This window comes from Sus scrofa, chromosome 4 (genome assembly GCF_000003025.6).
Source record: "Sus scrofa isolate TJ Tabasco breed Duroc chromosome 4, Sscrofa11.1, whole genome shotgun sequence".
Classification (NCBI taxonomy): domain Eukaryota; kingdom Metazoa; phylum Chordata; class Mammalia; order Artiodactyla; family Suidae; genus Sus; species Sus scrofa.
In genome coordinates this window covers 36,200,336-36,221,073 of record NC_010446.5, presented here as the reverse complement: position 1 = coordinate 36,221,073, position 20,738 = coordinate 36,200,336, and the positions used below count along the sequence as shown (strand labels likewise).

Genomic DNA, 20,738 nt, shown 5'->3' with positions numbered 1-20,738 from the left:
GGCTTAGAGATAATCCTATTACATGAAGTAAATCAGAAAGACACTATCATGTATCACTCACATGTGGAATCACAAATGAACTTATCTATGAAACAGACTCACAAACTCATGGTTGCCAAGGGAGAGGGTGGGAGTGAGGGAGAGACTGAATGGGAGTTTGGGGTTAGCAAATACAAACCACAGAATGGATAAACAAAGATCTACTGTGTAACACTGGGGAAACTATATTCAATATCCTATGATAAAGCATAATGGAAAAGAATATAAAAATGTATAATAAAAATGAATATATATGTATAACTAAGTCACTGCTATATAGAAGAAGCTAAATCAACAGTGTAATCAATTATACTTCAATGAAAAAAAATACTGGGATGTGTGCAAAGATCTACGTTTATTAGAGTGGTGGGTCTAACAGTGTTAACATGTAAAACTTAACACAGGTACAGTAAAATAAATTATGGTCCATCTATACAATGAATATTCATCCCTTGGCCAAAAAAAAAAAAGCCTGAAATATGGACTTAGATCTACTATTAAGTAAAATGGCAAATTTTTACAGAATTCTTATAATACAATCCAATTTTCTGAAAGCTGTTTATATGTATACGAAAATGTACAAGCATGGAAAATTATCTGGGAAGGCCAAGCAAACTGCTTTTGGAGACTGAAAAGGAATACCAGAGTCGTATTTTACTTTTTACACTTCTGCCTTGATAAATGTTTCTCTCAGCAAGCATTATCGAGTTAACGTAATGACTCCCTCCTCTCAATAAATTCTTAATGAACTTTTCACCTCCTTGCCAATAGTGATACGATCCACAAAGACTTTTTAAAAGGGACTTGCATTTTTGTATTCACCTACTGTGCCCATAACATTCTCACTATCAATGGAGAATGGAGTTTGCAGAATAAAGTTTTAATCTTTTAAAGTTGACTTTTAATGTTTTCTATACTCTTTTGAGAATCTAGTTAAAGTTTTAAATACTCTTCCCAACACCCCAAAATACATGTGCATAAAACTTTACATACAGAAGGATTCTTGGACCATGGACACCAGAAAACAAAACAAAAACAAATAACCACCCAGAGCAGAGGTTCCTGTATTAAAATTCTAGAATTTAAACTAAAATCTTACTGCTGTTCTTTCATAGTTTCTGATTTCAGGTAAAAGCAAGTATGATCTCTACCTTTACCGTTAGGGGGCTTTAAGTTTGACTCCTCAGAATGAACTGTTTGTGAATATAAATTAGCCTGCCACTAACAACTACAGTTCCTTAATAAATTACCTTCTTTAATCAGTAAAAAACTAGTGTAATGAGTACAGAAGGGTGCATACCACGTAATGATTACTCACTACCTACAGTCATCAAATGCAGCCTTCCTTGGAGTTGCTGTTGTGGCTCAGCGGTTAATGAACCTGACTAACATCCATGAGGATATGGGTTTGATCCCTGGCCTCACTCGGTGGGCTGCCGTGATCTGGCATTGCCGTGAGCTGTGGTGTAGGTTGCAGACGCGGCTCTGACTCCGAGCTGCTGTGGTGTAGGCCAGTGGCTACAGCTCTGATTGGACCCCTAGCCTGGGAACCTCCATAAGCCACAGGCACGGCCCTCCTCATTACCTGCAAAAATAAACCACTGGCTACAACATCCACTTCAAATCTGAATTTATGCTTTTGAAGTAAAGATATAATTGTCTGAAAAATGATTTAGAGAAGAGAAAAAGAATGTTTGACCATTCATTTAAAGAAAAACTCTTTGAAGAAATTTATATACATATATCCATGTGCACAATTTCTTCCCAAATCTTATAAGTGCATCATATGCTTTACCTTTGCACTAGTGATTGTACCAAATGGAGAAAACTCTTTCCGGAGACGTTCATCATCAATACCATCATCAAGATTTTTCACATAAAGGTTAACACCCTAAAAAACAAACCACAGTGATTCTTAAGCCTGCTTACCATTATCTTAGTCCCTTTCTTATCCCATGTTTCTTCTCCTCCTCCCTTCTCAAACCCTCCAGTTACCTGACAGTAACTGAAATAAATGAACATAAAATAGGTTTCCTTATCCCTGTCTTATTTCTGCTTGTTTAGCTTAGAAGTGAACCTGGTATCTGGTGATCCTATCTTGCTTCATCTGTTCAAATTTGCGCTTAAGTTCCGTCTGCCGTTCCACTTTTTTCTGGGCTCGACCGACGTAAATTTGTTTTCCATTGAGCTCCTTTCCATTCATTTCATCTACGGCCTTGGAGAAATCACAAAAATTAATCGCTTGCATATATAAATCCATTTAATTTAAAAAATTTGTTATGAATATAAAAGCTTAACATGAACCCATCACAAAACTTAAAATCTGAGTTCCCCCCCACACCCCAGGGCCATGTTTTAGGACAGTACCTTTGGCATATGCAAATTCCCAGGTTAGGGGTTGAATCGGAGCTGCAGCTGATGGGCTAAACCACAGCCACAGCAATGCCAGATCTGAGCTTCATCTGCCACCTACACCACAGCTCACGGCAATACCAGATCTCTTAACCCATTGAGTGAGGCCAGGGAGTGAAGCCAAGTCCTCATGGATACTAGTAGGGTTCTTAACCCACTGAGGCACAATAGGAACTCCTCAACTTTGAGGTTATAGGACAATATAAGCTCTCAATTTATACTCTTTAAGCTTATATATATATAATGCAAGCAATTCAAACATGTAGAATAGCCACTGGCATCCATGTATATTTCAATGCAAGAGCAACTCGACTTTATATCCCCTGTGTCTGAATATAAAAATACAGAAAATCTTCAATGTGTTTGATTAGTATATTTAAATTCTTACTTTCTGTGCATCTTCATGCCTTTCAAAGCTTACAAATCCAAAACCTTTGGATTTTCCACTCTCGTCAGTCATTACTTTCACACTTAAGGCAGGTCCTAAAAAAAATTTTTTTTAATGATTCAAAGATATTCTATAGAACGTTTAGCTTATACATTTCAAGTTTCAATACACAAAGCCATAAAAAATACAAAAATGGGGATTAAAAAGAATTCCAAACATTTATTCCTCCTCTAACCACTCCCTCCCACTACAGGCATAAACATTTCCTTCAAAGATGTTTTATTTCTATTAAGAAACTAAGTAAATACTCTACTCCCTGAAACATTCCTCCTTCCACTTAAGCAGGTATGTTTTAGACAACTGTAAAAGATGATGTTTTAGTCTTAACATTAGTATAAAACAGATGCATTATTTTAAACAATTTGATTAATCAAGAATTTCTTAAGCCTTGGCCCACTTGATTTTCAATAGGAAGTAGAAAGAACAGAGTTTGACCTTTAGGGAGAGAGCAGAATCGCCTAGAAAAGGTGGCATGTTTATGAAGATACATGTTCCCTGGCCCCCCATGAAAAAGACTTAACTGAGGTGGGTCACTATCTCAGGTAGGTGGGGAAAATGGTTAAAAATGACATCTGATCAAAAAACTTTTAAGATGTATGGACACAGACAGGTTGTTTCTTTTGAATAGGCCTCTGTCCTAAGGCTCTACTTCCAATCTTGGCTATGCAAAAAGCCAAGAAAATATTCAACAAATTTACATATTGATGGTCAACTAACATAGCATTTCATTTATTCATTTGTGAAGTGGTTAACAATCTCCAACTTTAGAAATAGCTTCTAATTATAAAAGAAACAGACAGATGAAATATACAAAAACCAGTCAATAAAGAAAATTCAGAGTAAGATGCAACTATTTTCCTCATCTTACACAATTTACCTTTGTACAAACTGACAAATTTTTGCTCAAAATGGAGGGTTCAATGTGGCAAGCCACCTGGCAAGATTAAAGTATTAGATTTCCTAATTCTTTATGACTTGAAATGCAAAAAAAAAAAAAAAAAAAAAAAAGGACCCCTATTTAAGTCCAACAAAAGGAAAAGCAAAGGGTAAAGAAGTAAGCAAATCATCTTACAATTTAAAGTTCATCTTCTGAGAAGATCGGCTGCACAACTATCTCAAGGGAGGCTGGGTATACTTCATTACAAAGTTTAAGAAAGTTAATGTTAAAGGCAAGAAAAGAATAGTCCAAGATTCCACAGATTCAGAAGGCCATCCCAGGAGACATCCCCAGAAAATCCGGGTCTTTGTCTTTGAAAGTCATTCTTTCAAACTGCTCAAACGTGATGCTGAGACTGACCAAATATCCTAAAACTGGCCATCTTACCTGTCCCCTAGTTAAGCGACTACCTTCCAACCTAAGTGGACTGTCTCACATGCAATACCTTTGATGAGATGGGATCTGTAAGCGCATAAACCCAGTACAATTTAACATAGGAAAACCTTTTAAAACTTATTTCAATTACAGTCACACCTCACTGTGCCAATACGCTATTAACATTTAAACTCAACAATTTTACTTACATGCTACTTCATCTTATAATGGACTATCAGAAGCTTAATCTAAATAACTATGAATTTTTTTTAACTGAATATTTTCAAGTACCCAAGTATAAAGTACTACTGAAAACTAATACTGAGCAACTACTTAGAACTAAGTATAAAAATTTAATTCAGACACATTACCAAACTTGCCAAAGAGATCCTTAAGGCGCTCATCATCCATGTCTTCTCCAAAATTCTTGATGTAAACATTGGTGAACTCTTTTGCCCTAGCTCCAAGTTCGGCTTCTCGTTCTTTACGAGACTTAAATCGTCCAACGAATCTAATAAAATATGTCAGAACTATAAAATTAGATTCTATTTTATGAAATTTGGGTTAATGAAGCCTGATGGTTAATTCTGATAATTTCAGAATCCCTAATAAAGAATATACTATAAAACAGAAATACAGCCTGAAGGGAAGAAATGAAAGCAACAAATTTAAGAATAAGCCTCTTAAATCACAAAAAAAGAACACTTTTCTCTTCATGCACGCTCCTTTCCCTTCCTTCTAGCTAACCCTGAGTTAAGATTACATCCATCAATACAAATGAGTGGGAATACACCTGCAAAACATTCTTTACTGCTTCACCATGGCTTTTGCACTTTGTTTGAAATATTTCAATAGAAATTTAAACTACCCAACCTTTTTTTTTTTTTTTTGGTCTTTTTAGAGCTGCACATGGAAGTTCCCAGGCTGGGGGTTGAACTGGAGCTGTAGCGGCCGGCCTGTGCCACTGCAATGCCAGATCCAGGCCATGCCTGCAACCTATACTACAGCTCATACATGGCAACACCAGGTCCTTATTATTAACCCACTGAGCAAGGATAGGGATCAAACCCACATCCTCATGGATACTAGTTGGGTTCGTTACTGCTGAGCCACAATGGGAGCTCCTAAACTACCCAATTCTTTACTCTTAACATAAAACAGATTGTAGCAAACTTCTCTGCAGCATTATCAACGTTTTAAATATTTAGGTTTCCGGAGTTCCCGTCGCGGCGCAGTGGTTAACAAACCCAACTAGGAACCATGAGGTTGCAGGTTCGGTCCCCGCCCTTGCTCAGTGGGTTAATGATCCGGCGTTGCCGTGAGCTGTGGTGTAGGTTGCAGACAAGGCTCGGATCCCGCGTTGCTGTGGCTCTGGCGTAGGCCGGAGGCTACAGCTCCGATTCAACCCCTAGCCTGGGAACCTCCATATGCCAAGGGAGCGGCCCAAAGAAATAGCAAAAAGACAAAAAAAAAAAAAAAAAAAAAAATTAGGTTTCCCCAAAAACAAAAGCAGCACAAGTGTTATTGAAGAGCATTATCATATACATCAAGATAAAAAACCAGCTCCCAGGAGTTCCCTTCAAGGTCCAGTGGTTCAAATGCAACTAAGATCCATGAGGATATGAGGGTCTGAGCCCTGGCCTCCCTCAGTGGGTTAAGGATCCGGCACTGCCGTAAGCTGTGGTGTAGGTCACAGATTCGGATCAGATCCTGCCTGGCTGTGGCTGTGGTGTAGGCCAGCAGCTGTAGCTTTGATTCGACCCTTAGCCTGGGAACTTCCACATGCCTCAGTTTCAGCTCTAAAAAGCAAAAAAAAACCCACAAAAAACCAAAAACCCAGCTCCCATAATCCCACCTAAATTATGACTGACTTTTAGTATATCTTTTTGTTCTCTGTGTTTAAGAGCATTCCTCCAGCACAACTTCTTTCCATAGGAGATACCTAAGTTTATTTCCTTAATCCCCACCCATGCCCTTCCATATGATGGTGCTTCTCCATGATATTAGTTTTATAATGTTCTCAAGGGGAACGTAATATCCCACTGTGGACAGCACAACTTTCTACTTTTGTAAATAATGACCTGACTTTATGATACTTTCTATTATTTGTCCTTAGGGTAGAGTGGCAGAAATCATAGCAGTTCAAAGGGCATATATATGATCTTAAGTTTATACCTACAAACTTCTTTCCAAAAGGGTTTTATCATTTTATACTCAAAAGAGCAATAGAGAGTTCCTGCTGTGGCTCAGCGGAAACCATCTGACTAGTATCCATAAGAACGCATGTTCAATTTCTGGCCTTGCTCAGTGGGTTAAGGATCGGCATTGCCATAAGCTATGGTGTAGGTCACAGCTCCAATCTGGCATTGCTGTGGGCTGTGGTGTAGGCCAGCAGCCACAGCTAGACCTCCACCAGTGGGAGCCATCCCCGTTCTGCCCCCAAGCAATGCTGACAGGCAAAAGATAATCTCATTTGCGAATGCTAATAATGCTGACTACTTCTTTCATTTAAAAATGTTTATTTTTACGAAATTAGCCTTTGCAATAAGCATTCATCACTTTGAGGTCATACCACCTGATGCAGTGATTTATGAGAGTCACAACTTAAGAGTGATGAGTTTACACAGCAACATAAACTCAGATACTTAGAGATGAATAACCTTAGAGATGAATCTGCTCAGATAATTAAGCAAAATCCACTTGCACTGAGGATAAAAAATGAGATTTGTAATTTCTTTGGCTTCACAAAAATCTCAATTTTTACAATCTATAGCAAAAATAGTCCCACAGAGGTTTTACCAATGTCATTATTTTAAAGTTTGGATTTTTTAAGAACAAGTTTATTTCAGAAAAGATTAATCATGAAGACTTCTGGCTGAATTCCAATTTATCTTTATCTGAGGAATGGAACCAAAAGGTGTTAAAACAATCTTTAAAACTCCATCAATAAATTATGGGAGTATGGCTCTGAGTTCAGACCACTAGGTTTTTACCCTAGCTTATCTATCATCCCAGCTAAATACAGGCAAATTATTTTAGCCTCAGCTTTGAATGGAAAATGGGCTAATTACTACCTTGGGAATTATGATTAAATTTCTGCCTAGATTTCTAGTTTTTCAACTATGGACTTTATTTTGAAAAAGCTTTATATTCCAGCATACCCATCTTCTCCTGTCTTTCTCTTGGGTCTGAATGCTAAACAACTGCATCAATTTACTGTTATTTGTATGTTATATTGAATGTGGAGAAAAAACAACACCAAGATGTGGTTTATTCGCTTTTACTCTAGTTCTATCTCTTTAGGAGCACCAATATATTACTCATATATCTCTATTAAAAACAGATCTGAAGTATGATTAACTAAATATTTATACTTACACTTTTCGATCATTTAGAAGCATCCCATTCATTTTTTCAATAGCTCTTTCAGCTGCTTCTTGTGTCTCAAAATGCACAAATCCATAACCCTTGGAACCATTTTCATCACAAACCACCTAGGGAAAAATGTATACCAATTTTTCATTACTTGCTATTGATTTAGCATTTTTCCAGTATTCACAGATAACTTGTAAGCCACCCAACCTGGGTATCTGGGAAATAGAGATACCCATTCACAGAGAGCATGGTTGCTGTTTTAAGGGATAAACTATGAAGTAGCTAAAACACTGTCTGTATGCTTACCTGTCACATTTTTACTAACCTTACATGAAAGGATGTTACCAAAAGCTGAAAATGTATCATACAGTGCTTTATTATCAATGGATTTGTCCAAATTTTTAATGAATATGTTGCCCACTCCACTTTTGCGAAGTGATGGATCACGCTGAGACCACATGATGCGTACTGGCTTGCCCTTTATAACATCAAAATTCATGGTGTCCAAAGCACGCTCCGCTGCAAGAAGAACATTTTCAAAGTAAATATTATTTCAAAACTTTTACAGCCCACGGAAGATTATATAAACTACTGTGGAGGGTATGGCTGGGCACATGGTCTTCTACTTCTTTAAACTTCAAGATGGCTGGACCGTAACTTCATACCAGTCTGGATTTGAATTTTTTAACACAAAAAGAGAAGACAAATCCAGAAACCCTACATTTATTATGTTAACAGATATTTCTGAAACAATCTCTTCCTTTAATTGCCATGAAATTTAAGAGCACCTCTTCGTTCCTAGTCAACATAATATTGAGATTCTCCTTAACAGACAGTATGTTTATTTAATGAGCAACATAAAAGCCACCAAGCAACGACAGATTACCCACAGGCACAGCAGTGTGTGGGGATTTTCAAGCACTTTAACATCTTCCCTATTACTTGCCAAACTGACTTTCAATGCTCATCACTGTCAACATTATACAAAAATTAATCCATTTTCTTAAAAAAAATTTTTCTGACTTATTGGGGAATTTCAGTGATTCACGGCACAACTTCCTGTGGCCATGTGGAAAAAAAAAAAAAAAGGCTTTACCCAGTCAGGGCAATATCTGAATCAGGCCTTCAAAAACTAATGCTGCACACCCAGTTGTAGAAATACAAACTTTTTGAAATTCCAGGTCTACAGTATTCAGAATTCACTATTAATGCTTTAATTACATATAAAACCAATTTTATCTTAGATCATTTATTTAATAACTAATGGTTAATTATTTCTGGATAGTACTAGAAAAATGTCAATATCTACCCTACAATTTCAGAGTCTATAAAGGCTCAAATAATGTGCACCTGTACCATTAAAGAAATACTTCAAGTTTATGTAGACTCTAAATAGAAAAGACTAGTCCCTAAACAGGGGGAACACAGTCTGTCTGAAGTCCTGAAACACAAATTTTCACAAATTCCATGCCAATGTAACTGAAAAGTTAAGAGGACAAAATTTCTGGCTACTTCTTTCTATAAATGAAAGTTTCAGTTTCTAGAAGATAGTGACAACCAGCTGTCAGTTCATTATCAATTGACCACACCTACTCAGCTCCCCTACTTTTTTAGCTGACTTTGCTTGAGCTTCTTTTGAATGAGTCACCTCTTCCGGTTAAATTGGAAACTGGTCACTTTCAGAAGCTATTCTAAAAGTCCATCAATGTAGCAGTAATTAGGGGGTGGGGGGTTAAAAACCACTGAAAATATTAAAGAGGATCACTTGTACACATACAAATGAAATAAACATTAGATGGAAAAAAATGCTACCTTCTGTTGAGCAGTTTTAGTACTAGTCTACTGGTATAGATAGATAATATGCAGTGTACTGTAACCATGGTAACCTCCAAGTTTGACTTTTCAAATTCCAACAAATTTTTAAAAATTGTTTTTTTGGGATTTACATGTAAGTTTAGAAAGAACAACCACTTTCAAAGGTTTCCATTTTATGGTCTCTAGAATTCGTACAGATTTTCTCCATTGACTCTTTAGTTTATCTGCCCCCAAATTATCTTCCCTGATCTTACTTTATCTTCCATTCAGTGATAAATCTCTCCCAGAGTTGAGAAGAACTGCTAAGGAGTGACATGTGGAGCTACTGCTTACAGAGCAAAAGGGCAGGAAACCTGCAGTGCAGTTTTACAACTTTTGGCTCAGTGTCACTCAACAGTCTGCCTCCCCAAAAATCTCAGTATCAACTTTACCTAGTGAAAAGCTGACCACTAAATAACTCTAGGTCTGTTATTAGAAATTCAAATTCTACCCTTTAGATCTTTCCTACAAAAATAAATTCCTTGTATTTTGTAATACTTGACATGTATTCAAGTACCCTGGGAAAAAAGGAGGCAAAATAGGGTCATAAACTCAAGTGAAAATGACTTTTGTAAGTCAACTAATCCAAATATAAAGAAAAATCCTGGCAACTCATCAGGCTACATAGTTTATCTGTTTGCCAAAATCTGGATTTTTTTGAACTGTTTAACTTCAAATTAAAAATACAAGGTTGCCTGCATTTTCCCTCATAAATTTCAAGCTAACTCTGTATCTGTTAACATTGTGAGCAATCATTCCCCATGTAGGGATACTCTGGACCACTTTTAAAAATAAAGACACCCCTACTTGAATGCCACATAAGCATATTATGGTCCAGTCCACACCACACTCACAAGTAACATTTTACAGTCAAAACAGATGACATTTAAAAGTTAAACCCCTCCAAACCAGAGAAACTACTTGAGAGGGGAAAAAATATTCTGAACAAGTTACTAGTACTGCGAAATTAGTTTCATTAAAAAAAATTAAGACGACCTAAATTAAATTGCCTGAGAAAACGATGGCCTTCAAAGGGGTCATTTTCCATATCCCCTCCTCCCATCCTGTTAACGCTACAGTGAGAAGTGCCTGATCTCGGGGAAAACCCCCAACGCTGGGCTCACTGGTAATTTACACTTCTAGAGCCATCAGTCACTGACAAGTTATTAAGAACGGGAATCAGAAACCTGACGACCAGCACAAGATCCCCAAATTAACTTTATTCTAAGTCCCTGTGGCTCCCCCAGGCGACTGGGCCAGTAGCAGGAACAGGCCTCGGGCCTGTGAGGTTACAGGGTTCAACACGTGGTATTTTTCGAGCACCGAAAGGCACTTCCTCCCGGTCCTGGGGCGCCGGCAAGAACCTGGGGTGGAAGGAGCGCCTCCACCTATTGCCGGAGAAGGGGGCTCGACGCTCGACGCCCCAGAATCCCGCAGCTACTGGCGGGAGTGCCTTGGAAGAGTCCAATCTCACCCACTCTCCCGGCGCGTCATCACCCTAAACTTTGAGCCGCTGAGGCCGAGAAAATGGTCGCAGAGGAGGAAGTGCCAGGCACGCGAGGGGCGTGAGGCTACTGGCGGCACGGGTCCCGGAGGACACGGGGAACCGGGGTCCCGGCGCCCGAACCTCGCCCCACTGGCCCTGTGTGTGGGGGGGTGACATGCCCTCCCGCTCCCTCCCCCCGGGCCCGCCGGCCTAGCCCGCCCGCCGCCGCCGCCACCACCACCGCCTGAGCCTCATGGCCGCTCGCCCGCCCGGCCCGCATCTCACCGTCCGCCGGCTGCTGGAAGTTCACATACGCGTAGCCCAAGGAGCGGCGGGTGATCATGTCCCTGCAGACCCGGATGGAGAGGATGGGCCCGGCCGGGCTGAACTTCTCGTAGAGCATCGCCTCGGTCACGTCGGGGTGTAGGTCCCCCACGTAGAGCGAGGCCATGGGGTAGCTGGGGGCGCTGGGGTTCATCTTGGCACGGCTGCCCGCAGGGCCACAGGCCGCGACCTTTCCGTGAGAGGAGAGCGAGTGCTGGGGCCGGGGGGCCGGAGCCGGGGGGAGGGGAGCGGGGGCAAGCGCAGAGGGACAAAAATCAACCGGAATCGAAAACTACTCAACGGCCGCAGAACGGAGTCGATCCGCTTGCCGCTGGCTGCTGGCTGCCGGCAGGGGAGAGAGGGTGGCGGTGTCGGGTCCGGGCAGCGGGAAGGCCTCGGTCTCTTGGTTCCTTCTTGGAGCTGCTGCGGGGCCGCGGGCGGGCGGGTCGGTCTCGGCTGCTTCACCGGGTTATTTTATAAAAGAGGAAGAAAAAAAAATAAAAGTCTCCGGCGGGGGAGACGCGGATTTTTTGTAAATTTTTTTTGGGTTTTTTAAAAGATTTTTTTAGATTTTTTTTGGATTTTTTTAATAATAAATGTGTGTTCCGAGCCCGGAGCACACACTCCGCACTCTCAGCACTAACCGCCGGGGAGAAGGGGAAGCACCGCCTCCTGCACCCTCTACTTATACCCCCCGCCGCACTCGCCCCGCCCCCGCGCGTCTGACGCTAGGGCCCTACGCGAACGTCAGCGCCGGAGGAGGAGGAGAAAAGGGGGCAAGGAGGAGGAGGGAAAAGAAAAAAAGGAGGAGGAAAGAGCCGAGAGGAAGGGAGAGGTGGCGGCGGTGGCTGCTGCGGGCGTGGGGGTGGGGCTGGGGCGGAGGGGCGGGGCTTCTGCGCACGCGCCGCGGCCGGGGGAGGCGGAGCCTGTGCTGCGTAGCGCCTGTGGGGGAGGGGAGGGCCGGCTCGCGGGCTGCACTTGGAGGAGGTGGGTGGGACGGCCCCTCCTCCCACACACCCCGCCCCACCTCCACCCGGGAGAAGCGTTAACCCGTCACCGCGGCTGTGGGCGGCACGCGGGGCTTCCGGGTTCCCGGGCGCTAACTACCCCCCACGTGCACGGCCACCCGGGCCTCTTCCCGCCGCAGCCAACCCTGTTCCATTCGCCCACGCCCCCAAGGGATGCCGGGCACGAGTGGATGGGCGTGATCCCTTCCAGGCCCGGTTTCCCAAACGTGGGGGAAAGGAGCCAGGGCTGGCTCCTCCGTTCTCCTACCGGACCGCACTACGAGTCCCAGCGGGCAGTGCCGCCGCGCGCCTCGACCGCAGAAGCGGTGCTTGCTGGGAGCTGAAGTCCCCAACGGCCGCAGCGCTCGCTGACCCCAACTGGCCGCGGGTCCTGGCTGCCAGCTCGGGGACCTCCAACCGTCCGGTCCCTGGGCCCCAGTGGCGGCCCCGCGGTGCTTCCAGTAGAGGAGGAGAGAGGGGAGGGGCCCTCAGACTCCAGATCCTCTCGCTTCCGAGCCCTAGACTCTCCTCGTTCTGCCCGAAGGAGCTGTCGTTGGTCGAAGTGATTTTAATTTGGGGAAACTATTTTGGGGGCTTTGTCCACTTGCCTTTTTAAGGCATCGTGATCACTATTCACTTAGGTGGTAGACTGGAATCACTGATACGTGCCGTTTCTGCCAGAAATTTCTTTGAGGTAGAAAAAAGGTCTCGAGAAAAATTAATGTTTTTCTTTAAAGTATGAACATCAGTCATGCGTGACAGCACAGACCTGCAACCAAGCAAAATTAGTACTAGTCAAAACGCAGTATTAAAAATGTTTAAAACAATTTCGTAGTTAGTTATGGGCTTTAATAGGAATGCTAAACGTAATGAGTTGATAGCCATAAAAAATACTAGTTAATAGGAATGATGTTAAGTCAACATACAGATCCCACTTTAAAATAGTAATGCACTTTACAGATTTTAAAGCACTTGCAAAAACATCCTATCATTTGTTCCCTACAGCAATATTGTGTGGGAGGTGGAGCAAGGAGTAATTATTTTACTGTTAAAGGAATGGTCTCAAGTTAAATGCCCAATTCATTCTTCAATGCATGCCAGATACATTGCCAGGTGTGGACTGGGTACTTTATTCTCATTTAATTAAAATGTAAACTTGCAGAATCCCCCATAAGTGCTAGTCTGTCCCCAACTGGTAGGAAGAGTATAATATTTTGGAAAATACGTTGCTTTATGTGCCTTAGTATGCAAAAGAGCAAAACTGAGGACTATGCATTAAGAAGACATATCTACTACTAATGATAAATCACCATTCAATCTATTAGAACTCTGTGGTTAACAGCCGTCCATATATTTATTGAATACTTAGCAAGTGTATCTGTAGGGAAGGAAAACAGATGAAAGACACAAATACTTGTCTTCAAGAAGCTTCTAATGAGCTCTCTGGTAATCATATAAATATCAGCATTAGTCAGTACAATTAACAGCCAAGCCTAGCGTTTTATCTGGCTCTGACAATTTTCTATTAGATACTAAATTAGTTTTCTTAAAAAGAATGATGGAAATGCCATTATTGTACTTCAAAGAAAACATAATTTCCTTTTATTTAGTATTTTCCTTAAATTACTGAACAGAGACAATATGAAACACCAAACAGGGATAAAAGAAGAGGTGCACTCATTAAAAGCAGGGTGAAGGGAGAGCATCCCCCAACAACTTGCAAATTAGGTTACACCAAGGGTGAAAATTACCAAAACCCATTCATAATCACTCAGATCATCTATCCAGGAGCTTCAACATATTCCTCTGGTAGAGAAAGACGAGGGAGAAGTTTCTGGTGGACCTCACTAAACATTGTAAATAACAAAGGTTAAAAAAAAAAAGTCTTCTTGGGGTCTAGAAATTTTGTCAGAGGACAAGAGTTTGGCAAGCACTCTTCACAGTGGGTTTGGGAACTTCAGTCACTAGAACGGGCTTAACCTCAGGTTTCACTAGAGCCTGGATTAAGTAACTCTCAAAAGACTTCTCTTTGTTATAATCCATTTTGAACAAGCAACCTCCCAATTGCTAAATCCAATTAATAGTCAAGCCTCCAGGGCCTCTTGACAAAACAGGTTGCTCTGGATGGTAGACAAAAGTATTCTAGCTGGTCATCAGGATTTCTAGGCAGCTGTGGCTCTTGACATTCAGTGGGCATCACTGTCATATTTTAGGGAGGGACAGCTGAGTACCAGGGAGACTAGAAGCAAAGTCCATCCTTGAGGGGAGGAAACAAGTAGAATCAGGACAGGGAGTCAAGAGTCCATCTCAGAAGGAAACAGGAGTGGGATCTGGAACTGGAATCAAGAACCTGTTCCCTCGATCCATCCTCCTCCTCTTTCTCTTTCTCTCCAACCAGCTCCTTTCTTTCAGATTAGAAATCTCTCTTTCTGATTAAAAAAAAAGAAAATCAAAACAAACTTTCCCTTAAGGACGTATTCCTCTCTAATTCACTCTCTTTTCACAGCTGAGATTTTAATTTCCACTTCTCGCCTTCCCTTGATTCCTCATGACCACTACACTGTGACTTCTCATACCTCAACCTCCCCTCTAACTGCCTGTCACCTGTCACCAGCAATTCCCCCTTGTATTTGTCAAATCCAGTGGGCTTTCTTTAAGTCCATCTTGTTCAACATCTGCAGGAGCTGACACTCTCTCTCCATGCTCTTGGCTTCTGGTCTGAAACTCTCCTGGTTCTTCCAGGCTCACAGACTATTCCCTATTTCCTTATCACCCTTCACTGACCCCCAGATGGGGCTAGGTACCCTTCCTCTGGCCTTTACCCACACCAGCCCTCTGCTACTACATTCATTACATCATATTAAAATGGTCTGGTTTTGAGCTGTCTCCAAGATAAGTTTAAGCTCCAAAAGATAGCCTAGGTCCTATTTATCTGTATTCCTGGCACAGAGCATGAAGCCTGACACACTGGAGGTGATTTTTCTTTTTTGACCCAACCTCAGGGAAAAGGCCAGCCAGGTTTGGGGACTGACCACACAGGATGGAGGTTAATAGGGAGATCTCAACCTGAAGTTCACATGGGCAGCCAGGGCTGTGTTCAAATCCGGACCACGTGGTCTGCTGTGCTGTACTACCTCTGACCTCCACAGGCTACTGGAGGGGGTATTTCCTAACACACAGGCTCAGCACTCATTTCCACTTTAGATGTTTTACTATTTTAGATATTTCATTATTATTATTATTATGCTTTTTCAGGGCTGCACCGGCTAGATATGGAAGTTCCCAGGGTAGGAGCTGATTCAGAGCTGAAGCTGCTGGTCTACACCACAGCCACAGCAACCCGGGATCTGAGCTGCATCTGCGACCTATGCCATAGCTCATGGCAATGCTGGTTCCTTAACCCACTGAGCAAGGCCAGGGATGGAACCTGAATCCTCATGGGTACTAGTTGGGTTCATAACCCACTGAACCACAACGGGAACTCCAGGAGGTAGACTTAGTACCCGAAGTCAGGCAATCAGAAACTTACAGGGATGCTGGAAAAAAGGACTTTCTGGACCTCCAAAGTTGAGGACACTATAGCATGGCAATCCCATTAATGTCCTGTCATCCTTTAGAGGCTATCAGACAGCCTCCCTCTTGATCTTTTTGTTTTTGTTTTTATTTGGGGGGGGGGTTGTTTGTTTGTTTTGGCCATGCCCAAGACATGTGGAAGTTCCCAAGCCGAGGATCAAACCTGTGCCACAGTAGCAACCCAAGCCACTGCAGTGACAATGCTGGATCCTTAACCCACTTCACCACAAGGGAACTCCAGTATGATCATTTCTGATAGAGGTAATTAAGGCTACACGTAAAAGACAGAAGATGGAATATTTGTCAATTCCCCTTGACGTTTTGATTCACTACTCTCATTTTTCTCTCCCATCATTTCTTTTTGGTCTTAAAAAATGTGCTGTCTATGTTTATCTGGCTTGCCTGTGTATATCTAATTTTAGGTTGCAAGCTGTGGCACAGAATAATGTCTTTATATGTGTAGCATTGCACTGTGGGTGCCTAAGAATGTCTAATGACATCAACATCATTCAATTAACCCATTTTTATCTTAGCAAATGAAATGTAAATTTCTCCAGAGAACTTGTTCACTTGACCCTCACTAGAGATTTCTAAATAATTTTCAGGCTATCTCCTGAATATATTTGGAAAATATCCAGAATAATTTATAGTATTTCACGTAATGCATGACAAATTAAAGTTGACTGGCCTTGTGAGATCTTTAGGTAATACTGAGAAATGTATTTGAACTGACTAATAAGGAAATATAGCAGCTCTCTCTCAGCTGAAGAGCTGTACTTTTCTGTAGCTCCTTGAAATTGAAAAATATTAAACAATGTCCATGACAAGACCTAAAGTATATAATAGGTTCTTTAGATTAGCTCTTTGCTTCACTGATTTGCCGGATTGGTGAAGAGCATAACACCTACTGAATTTTTTTTTTTTTTTTTTTTTTTTTTTGTCTTTTTGCCATTTCTCGGGCCGCTCCCGCGGCATATGGTGGTTCCCAGGCTAGGGGTCGAATCGGAGCTGTAGCCACTGGCCTACACCAGAGCCACAGCAACGCGGGATCCGAGCCGCGTCTGCAACCTACACCACAGCTCACGGCAACGCCAGATCCTTAACCCACTGAGCAAGGGCAGGGACCGAACCCGCAACCTCATGGTTCCTAGTCGGATTCGTTAACCACTGCGCCACGACAGGAACTCCCCACCTACTGAAATTTGTAAATTTGTAAATTTGTAAATTCCCTTGTGGTGCAGTGGGTTAAGGATTTGGCATTGTCACTGCAGTAGCTCAGGTCACAGTGGTGGTGGCACAGGTTCAATCCCTGACCCCAGAATTTCCACATACTGTGGAAAAAAAGATTTTTTTGTGTGAAGTGTCATGCTTGTGATCAGAAGGATTCCTATAATGAGTCCCATTCATATTTTTTGTTTTCTCCCTTATGCATTACATATTTTCCTTATGCCGAAAGAACAAAGAGGTTTATAAACAAGTTTGCAATTGGTTCTGACATTGTGTGTCAGATGATGTAACATGACGTTGGTTCTGAGAAAATGGCTGCCAAGCAGGAAGACAGATCTTGAAACACAGATCTTGAGGCTCACTTAGGGTCATTAACTTACTCATAAACCGAGAAAGAATCTTGGGAGAGAAGGATAATTAATGGCTTTCTTGTGGAAGAGAATAAGAAACCCAGAGAAATCTCAGACTACTTAGGTTTCTTACAAAATGCTCTTTTAATGGCATAGCCATCCATGTTAAGCCAGTGTGTTTGTTATGATAACAGGGCTACTACTGTAACAGGCGTATTACTATCGCCCTAATAGGGTTATCGTGAGATCTGAAAAAGATACTATATGTAAATCTAAATTACATAATGTACGGTGTTACCATTTATTGAGCAGCTCCTATTTCTGTAAATATAACCACACATTAATTTGGCAGATACCAAATTCATACAGAAAGCACAAGTGTTATAGAGACATCCAATATACAAACATACAAAAGATAAGACTGTTACTGTCCAAAACTAATGGGGAAGAGAGAAAATTGCAACAGTTGTCTGTTGAGACGATATTAGGTGAACAACAATAACAACAATTAAAGTCGATTATCTCTCTAGGGTGTGGATTACGTGGGGAGGAGTCAACACGAGAACTTTGAAATGGATTCTACTCTAGGACCATGGTTCCTAAAGGCACAGATATCTTTTTTTTTTTTTTGGTCTTTTCTGGGGCTGCTCTCGCGGCATATGGAGGTTCCCAGGCTAGGGGTCTAATCTGAACTGTAGCTGCCTGCCTACTCCAGAGCCACAGCAACATGGGATCTGAGCTGTGTCTGCGAACTACACCACAGCTCATGGCAACACCAGATCCTTAACCCGGTGAGCAAGGCCAGGGATCGAACCCACAACCTCATGGTTCCTAGTCAGATTCGTTAACCACTGAGCCACGACGGGAACTCCAAGGCACAGATATCTTAAATACATAAGATGTAAAGAATGACAAAAATATCTTTCAGGTAAATAGAAGAAATTTTGTTAAAACTCAGACCTGATATTTCTTGAGCACTTACCCGACTCCTCACAACAACCCTATCAGATAGGAAACAACAATATTGCCAATGAGGAAACTAAGGCTTAAAGAAGTCAAACAACTTTGATTAATTTTCTTTTTTTTTTTTTTCCGGGCCACACCCACGGCACATGAAAGGTCCCAGGCTAGGAGTCAAATTGGAGCTGTAGCTGCCAGCCTACACCACAACCACAGCAACTCCAGATCCAAGCTCCATCTGCAACCTACACCACAGCTCACGGCAACACTGGATCTTTAACCCACTGAAAGAGGCTAGGGGTCGAACCTGCGTCCTCATGGATCCTAGTCAGATTTGTTTCTGCTGAGCCATGACAGGAACACCAAAACAACTTTGATTCAAACACAGGCAGTGCAAGATCGAAGGATGAGGTCTCTGATTTGGGAATTAAGGGCAGCAATACCTGGAATAATGAGAGCAAAAGGCATTGCAAGGTGAAGGAACCAACATCAGGAAGATGGTGGAGGTGGAAATAAACAAGGTATGTTGAGGGTGGGAGAAAATCTTATGGCTGAAACATGGCAGACAAAGGTGGGTAAAGGCAAGGGAGAGAGTGAAGGATCGGGGGCAAATATAAGGAAAAATGGAGCTTGAATATTAGAAAAAATAGATTGGGGCTTGAATGAAAAAGGAGCACAGAGTCTAATCTTGTGACCTTGTGGCGTATGGGAAGGTAATTCCAAGGTAATTCCGGTGGCAGTTTAAAAGAGGATTTGAAAGACAAAGACCAATTAAGATATTCTTGGAATTATCCCACTTTGCTCTTCCTAGAAATTCAAAGAACTTGAAAATAAGTTCTTACTGTCTAATGAAAAGAAGCACACAAGTTTATTCAGGAAGACAGACTGTTTCCCTGTAATAAATCTTAGAAAAGATTCATTTAGGTAGCTCTTTATATATGGGACACTGAACTATAGAATTCATTCATTCTTTTTGGTGACATATCTAATAAATTACTGCCATAGCCAATGTAAAAAAAATCATTCATTCATTCATTCACTACAAATCAAATATTCATTTAGCCCTACAGTATAAGCTTTAGGCCCTGTATATAAAACAATAAAACCAGTAAAGTCTTTTCCCTCATGGAGCTTACTTTCTAGAAGATTGGGCAATTCTCTCAGAGATTTTATCAAAAAAAAAAAAGTGCAGGAACAGTTTTCATGTGGACATTTTTATTTTGTCAACTCTGGTTTTTGTTTTTTTGTTTTTTGTTTTTTATTGTCTTTTGTCCTTTTCAGGGCTGCACCCACGGCATATGGAGGTTCCCAGGCTAGGGGTCTAATCGGAGCCGTAGCCACCGGCCTACACCAGAGCCACAGCAAGGCCAGATCCAAGCTGCGTCTGCCACCTATACCACGGCTCATGGCAACGCCGGATCCTTAACCCACTGAGTGAGGCTGAGGTTGAACCTGAAACCTCATGGTTCCTAGTTGGATTCATTTCCAATGAGCCATGAAGGGAACTCCATCAGTGTTTTTTTTTGTTTTTTTTTTTTTTTTGCCATTTCTTGGGCTGCTTCCACAGCATGTGGAGGCTCCCAGGCTAGGGGTCTAATCGGAACTGTAGCCGCTGGCCTACATCAGAGCCACAGCAAGGCCAGATCTGAGCTGCATCTGCGACCTACACCACAGCTCATGGCAACGCCAGATCCTTAACCCACTGAGCAAGGCCAGGGATTGAACCCGCAACCTCATGGTTCCTAGCTCGATTCGTTAACCACTGAGCCATGACGGGAACTCCTGGGCTTTTTTTTTTTTTAAAGACAGATTGATGTCACTTTCCAAGTGAGGTTATTATGTGGTTGACTGTTTTTATGAGGTATTTAAGTCTAACATTGAGACCGATTTGATATGAATAAAGAGGGAATATAGCAACCCCCAGCTGAAAAGGTAAACTTTCTGGAGACTTCTATAATGGTAAAATATTGCATGAAGAATAGTCAAATGGGTGACAGATGTGATTGCCAGCAATCACAACGCAACACAGAGAGTGGCATAGTGGTAGAGTGAATACAAGGTACTTTGGGTACATAAGCAGGTGCAGTGAACTCAGCTTTGGGTGTTTGGGACCAGGGGCATGAGAGAAGCATGAGTTTCCCTATTCTAACAACAGTCACCAGGAGTTTCTGTTGTGGCAGAGTGGAAACAAATCCGACTAGGAACCATGAGGTTACGGGTTCAATCCATGGCCTCACTCAGTGGGTTAAGTATCTGGCATTGTCATGAGCTGTGGTGTAGGTCGAAGACGTGGCTCTGATCCCACGTGCTGTGGCTGTGGTGTAGGCCGGCAGCTGTAGTTCCAATTGGACCCCAAGCCTGGGAATTCCCA

At 42.0% G+C, this 20,738-nt stretch overlaps 1 protein-coding gene across 1 annotated transcript in view; it reads right to left on the bottom strand.

The window, feature by feature from the left end:
• The window catches only part of PABPC1 (poly(A) binding protein cytoplasmic 1), a 90,432-nt gene that overhangs the window by 7,002 nt on the left and 62,692 nt on the right, over positions 1–20,738 (bottom strand). Inside the window, exons 2-8 of the mRNA XM_001927747.4 lie at positions 11,212–13,026; positions 7,912–8,105; positions 7,590–7,705; positions 4,583–4,722; positions 2,840–2,934; positions 2,117–2,254; positions 1,835–1,930 (exon numbers count right to left, since the gene is read on the bottom strand). Of these exons, the coding sequence (XP_001927782.1) occupies positions 1,835–1,930; positions 2,117–2,254; positions 2,840–2,934; positions 4,583–4,722; positions 7,590–7,705; positions 7,912–8,105; positions 11,212–11,404 (972 nt within the window). The 5' untranslated portion in view covers positions 11,405–13,026. The remainder of the gene's footprint in view (positions 1–1,834; positions 1,931–2,116; positions 2,255–2,839; positions 2,935–4,582; positions 4,723–7,589; positions 7,706–7,911; positions 8,106–11,211; positions 13,027–20,738) is intronic.